Genomic DNA, 12,451 nt, shown 5'->3' on the forward strand with positions numbered 1-12,451 from the left:
TTGCAGCAGCTAACATCTCGTTATATAATAAGTCAGAAATAGTGAGTCAAGTTAACAATAAACAACTGTGTATTATAATGAAGGCTTTGTAAAACTATACAGCGTTTTTAGCTTTTTAAACAACATACTCCGCATGCCCTACACCAACTACGTACACATTTCCTATCATGTATGTCAATGAAAGACGATCGGACCAATCAGAGTAGGTAGGGCTGCACTTGTCGCCCCGCCCCTATCTGCAGGCTGCAGCTGTTCTTGGCAACTGAGGGTGCTGAAGCATGTATAATACTATTATATACTATACGAGTTATAATGTCTCAATATTCCATTTTTAGTGTAATATTTGGGTAAAAGTTAAGAGTAAATAAACTTTTAATTAATATTTCCAGGATTTTTAAAACCTTTCATCAAAGTTGTTGTCTTAGGGCAACTTTGATCTTGTTTTATCCAAGTGCACTTCAAATGTTGACTACTGTGTGTGTATATATATATATGTATCTTCCTGCCTTTTTCCATTGCATATGTTACTACTAAAATATAAACAAATTTAATTTTGAAGGATTGAGCTTTGATAGGTTTTGGCATCCAAAGTTACCCCCCATAAATAATAAAAAAACACAAGACCGTCAATTGGTTTATAAAATGTAATTAAGCATGTTACTTAACATACATAGGGCATAAAACATTTTCACAAGGCTTTTGTGAGACTAAAATTCATGGGGGGAAAATAAAAATAACATACACAATAGAATAATGGACATAAAGGAGAAACAAAACATATAATAGTGGTCGAATCTATAATGACACTCTCTGGACAACCACACACCTGTGCACAATGCAATGAAAAGTACTGAACAGATCTTTAATATTGGCAATATGGCAATTGATTCCCATTCCAGTGTTCTGGAAATACACAGGCAATGTTATTTGCCACCAACACAAATTCACCACTAGCAGTCAAAATCAAGATGCTCGTTCCTGGTTTCTATCATTCATAACGTGCGTTATGTGAAACTAATTTCTAGAGTGGGTCGTTTATACGTGACCCTCAAAACCATATCACCAAACTGTGCCACAGATTGGGACAGAATTGGTCTGCATGCTAGTGGGGTACTGCTAACCAAACAGTTTCACTTTAACACAGCATTATTATAAAAAAATCAAATCAAATAAGCCTTAAGTCGTCTTACAAATGGTTTAAATTTCTACGGATTTCGATTTCCATAAAATAAAAGTAAAAGGAACACTAAACAGGCCAAACTCAAGTGAAAAACTGTTAATATATTATTAAACCGTTTAGAAACCGAGGACCATCAGATACTACATACCACTGCAGATGCTAATATTTACAAGTTAAATCTGAAAGGCAGCTTGAAACATACGCCATTTCAACAAGTGTCTTTTTTTAATTTCCACATTGAACTATCTAAAACGTGACTGACCACTGGTTCCAGTGGAAGTGCACGACCCGTGGTAGTGCTGAGGTGAAACAGGTAAGAGTGTTAAAGTTCAAGATGCAGTAGGTGTATATGGTTATCAAAATGCTTTTAATATCCCTGCAATTACTTTTTTAGTCTCAGACTTACCTGTGATTAAATGCATGTCCTTACTTTTAATTTATTCATGAATCAATTTCCAGGCATTAACTATCACTTTAAGATTATGTTTGTATAGAATGACACTAGTCATACTTTCCTACAGCAGAAACTGCACATTATGGAAGGCCAAGACAAACAAACTAAGGAACAGGGGTTCTCCCCAAATATCTTTCTTTTCTTGTCCAAAAGCTGCACCATGAAAGGACTAAATGATTATTCTTATTTTTTTTTCATAAACAGCTCTTCATTAATCATGGGTTTGATCTTCACTGGAGGAATTCTGGCATGGAGTGATAAGGAATGGAGATGTGTAAAAAGGTCATTTTCTTTGTTGAAGAAGCATATGGTCTAGTTCTCTCCTCCGTCGCCTGCTTCTGCCTCATCTGGAGCGTTGTCGGATGTCCATAACTGGTGGAAGAGGAGAATATGACATGGTCAGAACACATTCAGTATTATTATACACTATTACAATATTTATTAATATTTTAAACAATTTTTTTTTCATTATAAATTTAGTATTTCTAAATGTTACTTCTGTTGGTATGTTATATTATTTTTTCAGTTAGTTTCTTTGATTTTCATCTAAGCTATGTTTAAATTAACAAAAATGTTTTATAATAGTTTGTGAATGATAACAATACTGAAAACAATGGCAATTTTTCACCTTGCCTGATCTCTTAAATTGCACATCACACAACTATCAAATCATAACTGGTCATATTTGCCCTCAAAAATCGTATCACCTGTGAGAAAATAACATTTTTCTCTGCTGTTACTTACTGTGAGGTTGTCTCTCAGTAGCTGCATGATAAGAGTACTATCTTTGTAAGACTCTTCATGCAGCATGTCAAGCTCTGCTATGGCCTCATCAAAAGCCTAAATTTGTACAAAAACACATTCGTAAATAATGTCAAGTTTATATATCAAACAATGTAAGATATACTGCCAGCATGGTCACTTGAAAAGTACCTGTTTAGCAAGGGCGCAGGCCTTTTCTGGACAGTTAAGGATTTCGTAGAAAAAGACAGAAAAGTTGAGGGCCAGACCCAGACGTATGGGGTGTGTGGGCTGCATCTCTGTCTTGCTTATATCAAATGCTTTTTGATAAGCATCCTGAGAGTTCTCTATGGTTGCTGTAAAAACAAAAATATATATATACTTTTTTAGGCTCGCAAATAATATCAGCTACAAAAATGTTGACGAAGCACTCAATAATATGATGAAGTTACAGGCCAGTGCTGATTTGACTAAATCTTGCATTCCCTGATGTACATGCATTTGTCTTGCAATTTTTTTGATAAAAGTTTTTGAAAATTGTGATTTAAATGTTACATTATCAAGCTTTCTAACATAAATGACAATGTCGTAAATGCAAGAAAAACTTGAGAATAATTTCAAATGGGTTCATAGTCATTAACCAGTGTAATATTTGAAATATTTAGCATCTTCATAAGCAAAATTGCAATTATGAATTCTTTAGATTTGTAATTTCTACTTTTTGTAAAAAAAATTGTTTTTTTTTTAATAAAAACAAAAGATATATATATATATATATATATATATATATATATATATATATATATATATATATATATATATATATATGCTACAATAAATATAAATATTGTAATTCAAATATTATACATGTTTAGTTTAACTCGCACATAAATAGCTAATAAGAAGAAAGCAAAAAAAACTAAAAATATTAACTAAATAACTAACTAAAATAAATACTAAATAAAAAACTAAATACAATAAACAATTATATTATTACAAATACATGCACAAAAATGTTAGCTAATATAATAAATAATATAAATATATATACACTTTTTAAAATGTTTACAAAATATATGTTGCCATCAGAAACAAAATCCTTACTGTTGATGCCTACAAAGCTACAAAAAGAAACACTAAAACTAGGTCATCCAAAAAAAAAAAATATAAACATGAAATTACTAATATGAGACAAAAAAAAACAACACATAAAATATTTGTTGCTGGTAAAGAGTATCTCTATTGAGCAGATAATGATCAGCCTATACTTAGACACAAGACAAACTTCCCCTTGTTTAGATCCATTACATCATACTAAGGAAAGTCCAGTCCTACATTTAACAGAAATGCTTGTAAAACCCACAAAACCAGGAGTAAAGCATTCTTACTTTTCTTGTCGTCTCCTGAGGCGACTTCAGCAAGGTATCTGTAGTAGTCGCCCTTCATCTTCAGGTAGAAGACTTTGCTCTCAGGATTTGTGGAATTCTGGATTAAATATTTGTTCAGCAGCTCCTGTAGAAGAATAAAAGAAAGAATTCAAATGGTGGAAAAGCTTGAAGTCCACATTTAGACACTTCAATGTCATTTCTTTAGGCCACAAGAATCATGCAAACCAAACCACCAGGTGAATGACCTTAAATACAGGTTAAATATCAGCTCATCCTCCTGTTAGTGCTGTTCCCATGCCGAATCAAAGTAGTTTTAAGGAATGTCCCTCCTTCATTTTAGTCCAGGATTAAGTTTAATCTCTGTCTCAGAGACTAGTCCCTATCTGAAACTCTCCATCTTTGCCACCATCTACCCGTCTAAGACTGCTTCAGCAGTAATCTGTTTCAGTGAAAGAAACAGCTTTAAGGCATGAGTAAATACCAGATTAACCACAGTTTACCGCAGAAAGGCCAACGCAACATCATAAGGTACTATAGGACCCACTCCTTACCACGCTATGGTAAGAACAGGTCAAAAAATACACCATCAAGAGCTTAATACTTCTCTCCATCCTCCTACACTTCACAGCATTCTGCTTCACAAACACCATTACAACAGAAATCATTTGGAAACAAATCAGCTCGGCTTCAGATCAGCAGAGGTTTGCTCTAGGATAGTCCAACATTTTATTGCTCTCTCAGTGAATAAAGGGATAGTTCACCCAAAAATAAAAAATGTGTCAACATTTACTCCCCCTGAATGACTTACTTTATTTTGTAGAATATGACATAATTTTGGGCTTACAATGAAAGCCACTGAGACTGATCACACCGGTGTGATCGTATGTGTTAAAAAGCTATACCACATAAACACATTGCATTACACCAAATACACAAAATAATGTTCTTTTTTGCAACGTCATATGACCCCTTTAAAAGAAATCGAGTCATCTTTGTTTAAGCTTTAATATTTTAGTGGCGGTTCTATAAAAGGGAATAATTTAGAGATATCACTTTTCAGTGAGGATTAAGTGTGGAAACAGTAATTTCAGTACATTCTGGGAGCCAAAGACCTTTACACTTTTTTTTTTTTTTTTTTTACAAATCCACTACATTGTACAATACATTTTGAGATAATTATGGTCAGACCACAAATATTTTTAGTTGTTGATCATGAACACACATAGGTGAATGTCTTCATGCATTCCCCTGATGTTCAACAAATATAAATTAATCATAAATGGAGGAAACCCTTGTTCAGTGAGTGTAGTCCTCCCTACTGAGAGTATGAGAGCTGGCAGCATGTGGCAGGCTGTCTGGACAGGTGGGGGTGTGGAACAACCTTGATGCCAGAGCAGATTCAACAGTAAGATGAGTCACAGACACACCCTCAGCCATCACAGACGAGCTGGGAAATCAAGCCGGAGTTCTCGCTAAAGCCGTGCACAAAAAACGGCCATGAATCACTGAACAAACACAGTTCAGCACTTACATGGGTTTAAACTGGACTACAGCAAAACCACTGCTAACAGCACCACTGACTTACAAGAAAGACAGTAACTGATTGTGAATGCTTTCTATTTCCACATGAAGCACTTTCTGGAAGTCCAGGTAGAAACTGATGCATTTTTCAGATAATTGATAAATGGCCGAAGTTGGCATGAAACAGAAATTTGTCCATCTACATTCTAACTATTCTGAATTTCTAATCGCGCCATGTTTATAGGGCTTTTTTATTTTAATTATTAGAATTTTTTTAATAGTTAATCACAATGTTACTGTTGTCTTCTATAAGAATTTCAGAAACAGTGCAATATGTGCATTAAGAAAAATTAACATTGGTAAGTAATTTTGAGATTTGCTGAAGATTACTTTTAAATTATTGGTAGTTGTTTAAAGATTAAAACACTAATAACAGTGTTAGATTTTTATCCAATACTGATTAAATATTTTTTATATATATTTAACATTGGCAATAGGGGTGTAACGGTACGTGTATTCGTACCAGACCGTTTCGGTACAGGGCTTTCGGTATGGTGCACGTGTGTACCCAATGACCAAATGCAATGTTTTGTTTGGGGAACATAGGTAAATTTTCGTGTTTCAAAACGAACATATTAAGTGGCGGAAATCTCTGCGTTCAGCGCAAATCCCGCCCTCCAGCTGATTAAGGCCGGTGACACACTGGCTCCGTGGCGTGAGTTGTGCATTTCTGCTGTGTGTCAGTTGCTTCGCATTTTCTGTGTCTTTAAACACTAGAATCGTGCCTGACCCCTCCTTCACACCGCAAGCGTGAGCGGTGCGCGAGCAGCGCGTCCGCGCAACTACATTGTCACTGCAGCAGCAGTATTCGCTGCTCGCGCACTTAAGGTTTTCAAAAGGCATCACGCGAGTGTGAACATCACTACAACTAGGGGAAAAAAACGATTGTAATTCAAACGCAGCTCCCGTCTGCATTTAAACAGACCTTTGCTCTTAATTCCGATCGGTCCAACGCAATAACGAAATCTGAGCAGGTCTAAAAACTGAAACTGTTGATGCTGCACTTTACACTTTGGAAAAGTTATATATATTTTTTTTTAAATATGAGCAGGCCTACAAGCTGGGATTGGTAATGCTGAACTGTAAGCATAGTTATTTATTTATATTTTTCATTATATTTTATTATATGGTATTGGTTTGAGACAGAGTATTTTATTTAGTGGAGAACTTTGCAGCAGAATTTTATTTCTTATTCTTTTTTATTTTATCATAAATTATATTTTATTATTTATTTTATTAAAAAGTATTTAAAAAAGGGTAAACAAATTGTTAAAAAAAGTTTATAGTAATAAACAACCTGCAGTTTAATGTTTGCATTTCTTTCCCTTACTGTACCGAAAATGAACCGAACCGTGACTTTAAAACCGGGGTACGTACCGAACCGTGTTTTTTGCATACCATTACACCCCTAATTGGCAACTTTGTCTATAGCTCACATGGTCACTAAATTGTATTATGCATATATAAGTCACCTAGATATCACCTCACACACTGGTTGACCACTACATACGACATTAGTGAATTTTACAATATTGTTCTATAATAAAACATATAGCAATTGTCTATGCAACACCCATAAAACATGGTCTAATAGTAGTAATGAGTTATGGTTTTCTCTATGAATGAACAGACCACAATAAGAGCTACCATTTCAGCTCTTTGTGAGAAAATAAACCACATCCATTTTTAGAACAAACCTCCTTCAGGCATCATTAAACATTATTGCATTTATTTAAAGAAACAACATGTCTGAGTGGATAAGGCTAAAGTATTCCACCAGTAGCACAAGCATTGAGAATGAGGAACTGCATAGCTCACTATTACCCAGCTGACATTCAGAAAGCATTTCTAAACTGCACCTGAACACACACACACACACACACACAGCTGAACTTTGATCATCTCATCAAGTCAGGGCCATGATTTGATTATATAAACAAACACTTCCTTCTGTGGAAAGTGTCTATCAGGAAACACTTCTCTTTTTACATCACACCAATTACATCATGGTAGGTTTATTTTACATAAAGCTATTAAATACAAACTGCGTGGCTTCAAATCGGACACATCACTACATATTCTAGATTTTAAAATAATGAGACAGTAACTGTCCTTGTGCAAGACTGTGCATGCTCCCCTTAATATAGACACCCTCGTCTCCAGCGAGAGCCAAAACTGGGCTGCTGGTCCACCAGAAAAGAGGACATATTCTCTTCCATGTTACGTTTAACACACACACGTGGTGAACATATACTAATATGACACACATATATGAATATGGTCAAATCATATCTGTGCTTATATTCAAAATGTCATTGATTCAGCAAAGACCACTGAAATGTACATACTCCAATTGTAAACAAAAAGCCAAAAATGACAACCATTTGCATACTGATTTGGATTAGTAGTTATTATAGACTAGGGCTGCACTATTTGGGGAAAATAATTAATTGTGATTGCACTTTTTCTGATGACAACGTTTGCTGTGTAGGGCTGCACAATATGGCCAAAAGAACTTGGTCAAATATTCATAGAAAAGTATTATTACTATAAATTGCCTTTTTCATTATTAAACCTTAAAGCTGTCATTTTGGCAAAACACTGCCAGAAGACTTTGAAGCCTCTCTTTTGTTCACAACAGCCGTTTTACAAGCACTTGCCAAACATTATTTGGGAAGATGGCACATGGTGTTCCAAAAAGCACAATATAAGTGACCCAAACAGAGAGCACGTAGAGATGAGTTTGTGTTCGGAGCAGCTTTTCCTGCTGAAAACACCAGCTCATGAGCTGCTAGTGTGTAAATGAACATGGTGCCATGCTTCGCTCTAAAACAGGGATTTATCTATTTAATTAATTGATAAATTACACAAAGCCATATCACAGATTTGGTTTTATTTGGATTAACTGTGGAGCCCTGTCACAGACATTTCTGTTCTTAAAGCTGCAGTAGGGAACTTTTGACGCTCTAGCGGTTAATAAACAGAACTGCTTGCATCTTGCGGAAGAACATCGTAGCCGGAACTACTTCTCTCTGTTTATGTCTATGAAGAATCACAAAGGTACTGGGTTAATTCGCCGCGGTACCCCCGAAGCAATCTACAATAGTCCGAATATAAACACTTATTATAGGTGCACCCTAGTGATTAAGGACAAGCTAAAAACATGGTTTGAAAAATGGATTCATGGTGTACTCGCTTATTATATACATTTTTCTACATTTTGAACACAAACAAAGTTACGGACCGCAGCTCTGATTGGTTGTTTTTTACCGGGAGCGCATGACTTTCTGCAAATGGCAATAGGACCACTGGGAGGAGCCAGAGGAGCTTGATTTTTTTCACAGATTATCTGTCTCATATTCTACTGTCAGGACATAATGACAGGTTTAACAAATATGTAAAAAATATATATTTACAAAAGTTACCTACTGCAGCTTTAATTGTGACTGTTATTTTTTTTCCACCTGTTCATCCATTGCTGACAAAAAATTATTTTATCTAGATATTTTACACTATTCTTTTAAATTGTATGGATGTGCAAACTCACCAGCACATCGTTGCAGATATCCCGCAGTTCATTCTCCACTTTCTCCCGGTATTCCTTCACCATCTGCAGTTTCTTGTCGTTTCCTTCTGTCTTTTGCTCAATGCTGGAGATGACCCTCCAGGCAGACCTCCGTGCGCCCACCACATTCTTATAGGCGACAGATAGCAGGTTTCTCTCCTCATTAGACAACTCAGACCCACCTTCAGTCACAGACTTCATACAGGACGCCATATCATCATACCGCTCGGCCTGCTCAGCCAGCTTCGCCTTCTGGATGAGTTCTGTTGCGTCCATCCTACTGCTTTTCTTTAAGTCTGTGAGTGTTTCTAGGTCTATAGGACACTCGACTGATTAATGGGGGGGATGAACCGCTGCTTAATCCCTGGAGAGGCTGAGAGGAAGATAATGACAGTCAAGACTCCATAATATTGATTAGAGAATAGTGGTCACGAATCATTTATGCAAACCAATCATTCTGTTCACTACCATACATTGACGGTTCTTCCTTATGAAGCATGTGGCTATTTCGTGATTTCAAAGGCAGAATTTTGCACAAGCTTTTCAATACAAGTTGTGGAGCATTTTAGCAACAAAAACACAATTTTTGATCTCTAAGACTGAGGTCTTGTCATTAATGAACTGAATAAACTGGGATATCCCGCTGCTAAACGAAAAGAACCAGGTGTGATTCAATGAATCGTTCATATCAAAAGACAAATTTATCGCCATCTACTGGAGTAACGGTTAGAAAGAGTCACTGAACGAATCTTTTTGGTAAATGATTCAAAAGATTCGAATGACTGAAATTACTCAAAATCCCAAATTAAACGTTCCGTTTTACACTTTCATTCTCCACACATACTTCGTGTGGCGTTTTGACAGATGCTGTCGAGGTAACATTAGGTAAGTTAACGTTAAGTCTCTAGGTTTGAAGACACGAAAAGGGTGTTTGTGTGCAGCTTCTGTGTCACATCTGTGTCAGTGTGATCCGTAAAGCCCTGCCCAGTTCACTAAAATGAGCATATATTTAAAGTGGACCCTCTGTTTTATTTAAAATTTCATCTTAAATAAACAAAATGGTACACTGCAGTTCAATACACCGATCATACGGAGTCGATATGAATCAATGAAATCCAGCCTGATTTCCGTAGCAATGAGATTAACGTTACTGGCTCACTATTACAAAGCGTTAATTTGACAATCTCAGCAGTCAGATATGACCATATATTAAAACATTTTCATTTATACCACAAAAGCTATATCTAGATCAAAATAAAGATATATAAATACATTTTCTTTTTAATCTTTTTAAAAAGCAAGTGTAGACAACACAAAATATATAACAAATATGCAATCGGAGAATACAAGCGTTTCATAAAAAGGTAAATAAATGTTTACTACATTGTAATAAGCAAATCAAGCCTTTTTCCTGATCGATATGGACGCAGTTTGGCAGCCTCTCCTGCCTCTCAAACGACCGCGCGGTTATACCGATTACGCCGTCCATTGAAACAATACAAATTGTATATACGAATATAAATTTGTACAATAAATTAACATTAAACTTTAAAGCTGAAATAAATGAGTCTGCATCTCACCTCTCGATCAATGGTTGACTCCACCGGATTGATAGCCTTTGAGCTTGGATGGTTAGGCAAAAAAACGTAGTGAAGAAAGACAATCGAAAGTGTTACCGTAGGACGTCGCTAATCCCGCCTGTCAGCCAATCAGATGCTGCGTTTCCCTCCTGTCACGCGTTATACTTCAGATGATCATCGAATAGCTGATTAGCGCGGGGCACGGAGGCGGGCCGATACGAATGCGTTCGGTTGCCCCGTAGACTCTGACTTGTAGCCACGGGGTTTCCTCCAATTAGAGCACGGGGGATGACGTCACTATTGCTATGGTGACCCCCCTCCTCCTACTCATCCCCAAGCATCACCATCAGCATCATGATTGGGAAGTGGATGCAGCAACAGCAGAACTAGCCTACCTACTGAGACCCAAAGACCATCTCTCTAATTATAAAGATTTCAAAGTTAATTGCTTTGGTTTCTTTCTAGTTAAGTCCATAGGAGATTTATTTGGGTTTTGCAAAAATGTACAGAGTTAAGCTCTTAAAAAAAAAAAAAAAAAGGAAAGATTCTGCAATCCCAGCTCAGATGTAAAGTATTCTGAAAAAATACACTTATTCATAAATAATAAAGTAGAACTGGATGTTTCACATTATTAATATAACCATGCCTAAAGGACATCTTTACAAAGCTGTCATTGCAAATCATCAACTGACTTAATTTACAACTGGCATCAAGTGCATTTTTGCTTTTATAAAATGTTTACTTCATGTTAAAATATTAAGGACACAAATTTTATAGACGGTTTCATCGGGCGCACGCGCCTGGACCTATGTTAACTTCCGGTCTGTGTTATATCGGTCTGGCTGCGGTGCCATCTACAAACCCAGTTAAAGCCAAGGTGATTAGTAAACTGAAGTTGGGCTCAGGTGGTTGTGCTGCGGGATGTGTTTCCCATACATTTATTTATTTTTGGAGACTCGCCACAATTTTAAAACTGATCGATTTTCAAAAAGGCTTCGTTAAATAAACATGAGTAACGTAACATTACGTAACGTACTGCACGTTTAATATAATTCCTTACATTTATGTTTCCGAGGCACAGTTGTTTTTATATCGCTGTATTTCTGAAGTAGCCTAGGACTTGCATGTTATATGCGTGATAAAGCCGCGTGTGAGCGTACCAGCTCTGCTTTGTTTACAGCTGTTACTGGGGAGACCTCTATTTCTCGGGCTTTATGCCTATGCTTTAAAACATCTCCTGCGGGCAAAGAATGAATTTGCATTTTCATTAAGTCCGCCTGATCCACACAGCAAACATATTTTGTTTGTTATCAAAAAATATCTACTCTAGAGGGACTTGATTGTTGTTATTGATTCTATTTGGAGTCTACCGGAAGTTAAGTTAGGTCCACAAAAGCGCTCACGCGCATTAACGTTTGTTTATGTTGATGCCCTTGAAACCGTCTATAGAAAAAAATAAATAAATAAAAAACAGTCTTGGTGTCACTAAGATTTAGTCTGATGATCAACAGTACATTAAAAACTGAAAAAAAAGTGAAATATTGTTACAATTTTATAAGTGTTGTGATGGAAGCTGAATTTTCAGTGCATTACCCCAAACATTTGATTGACAGTGTATAATACACTTTTAATATTTGTAGAAAGAAATATAATACATAAAATACAGCAGAGAAAAAACTATTAGACTAATTATCCCTAGAGCCTTAAACCTTGAGAGTTCCCATTTGACCAAAGGCCCTTTAACTTGTTGAAGCATGTTTTACACTCCACAGTCAATTTCCTGTGAGTTAGCTATCAGATTGAGTAACTGGGTGGGGCTGAATGTATGACAAATTCTGACATCCTAGCTTTGTCTGAACAGGTGAAAGTATATTCATCCATTTAAACACATGATAACTCACAGTGACTGTAGTAAGTAAAACATAGGTGGTATAAATTTTGTCCAAAATGATGAAAGACTTA

At 36.1% G+C, this 12,451-nt stretch overlaps 1 protein-coding gene across 1 annotated transcript; it reads right to left on the minus strand.

The window, feature by feature from the left end:
• Positions 1 to 630: 630 nt before the first annotated feature.
• LOC127975914 (14-3-3 protein zeta) lies at positions 631 to 10,658 on the minus strand. Its single transcript, XM_052579968.1, has 6 exons — positions 10,490 to 10,658; positions 8,892 to 9,282; positions 3,764 to 3,887; positions 2,568 to 2,731; positions 2,379 to 2,474; positions 631 to 2,006 (listed from the first exon to the last, which is right to left on the minus strand). Exons 2-6 carry the CDS (start codon positions 9,183 to 9,185, stop codon positions 1,947 to 1,949), a joined length of 738 nt encoding a protein of 245 aa, XP_052435928.1. The 5' UTR covers positions 9,186 to 9,282; positions 10,490 to 10,658; the 3' UTR covers positions 631 to 1,946.
• Positions 10,659 to 12,451: the final 1,793 nt, after the last annotated feature.

Source organism: Carassius gibelio, chromosome B17 (genome assembly GCF_023724105.1).
Source record: "Carassius gibelio isolate Cgi1373 ecotype wild population from Czech Republic chromosome B17, carGib1.2-hapl.c, whole genome shotgun sequence".
Lineage (NCBI taxonomy): Eukaryota > Metazoa > Chordata > Actinopteri > Cypriniformes > Cyprinidae > Carassius > Carassius gibelio.

Coding starts and splice junctions, on each gene's coding strand:
- LOC127975914 (XM_052579968.1), bottom strand. CDS start 9,185: ATGGACGCAACAGAACTCATCCAGAAGGCGAAGCTGGCTGAGCAGGCC. Junction 2,475..2,567: donor CCTGCGCCCTTGCTAAACAG/GTACTTTTCAAG, acceptor GTACAAATTTAG/GCTTTTGATGAGGCCATAGC. Junction 2,007..2,378: donor TACTGAGAGACAACCTCACA/GTAAGTAACAGC, acceptor CTCTTCCACCAG/TTATGGACATCCGACAACGC.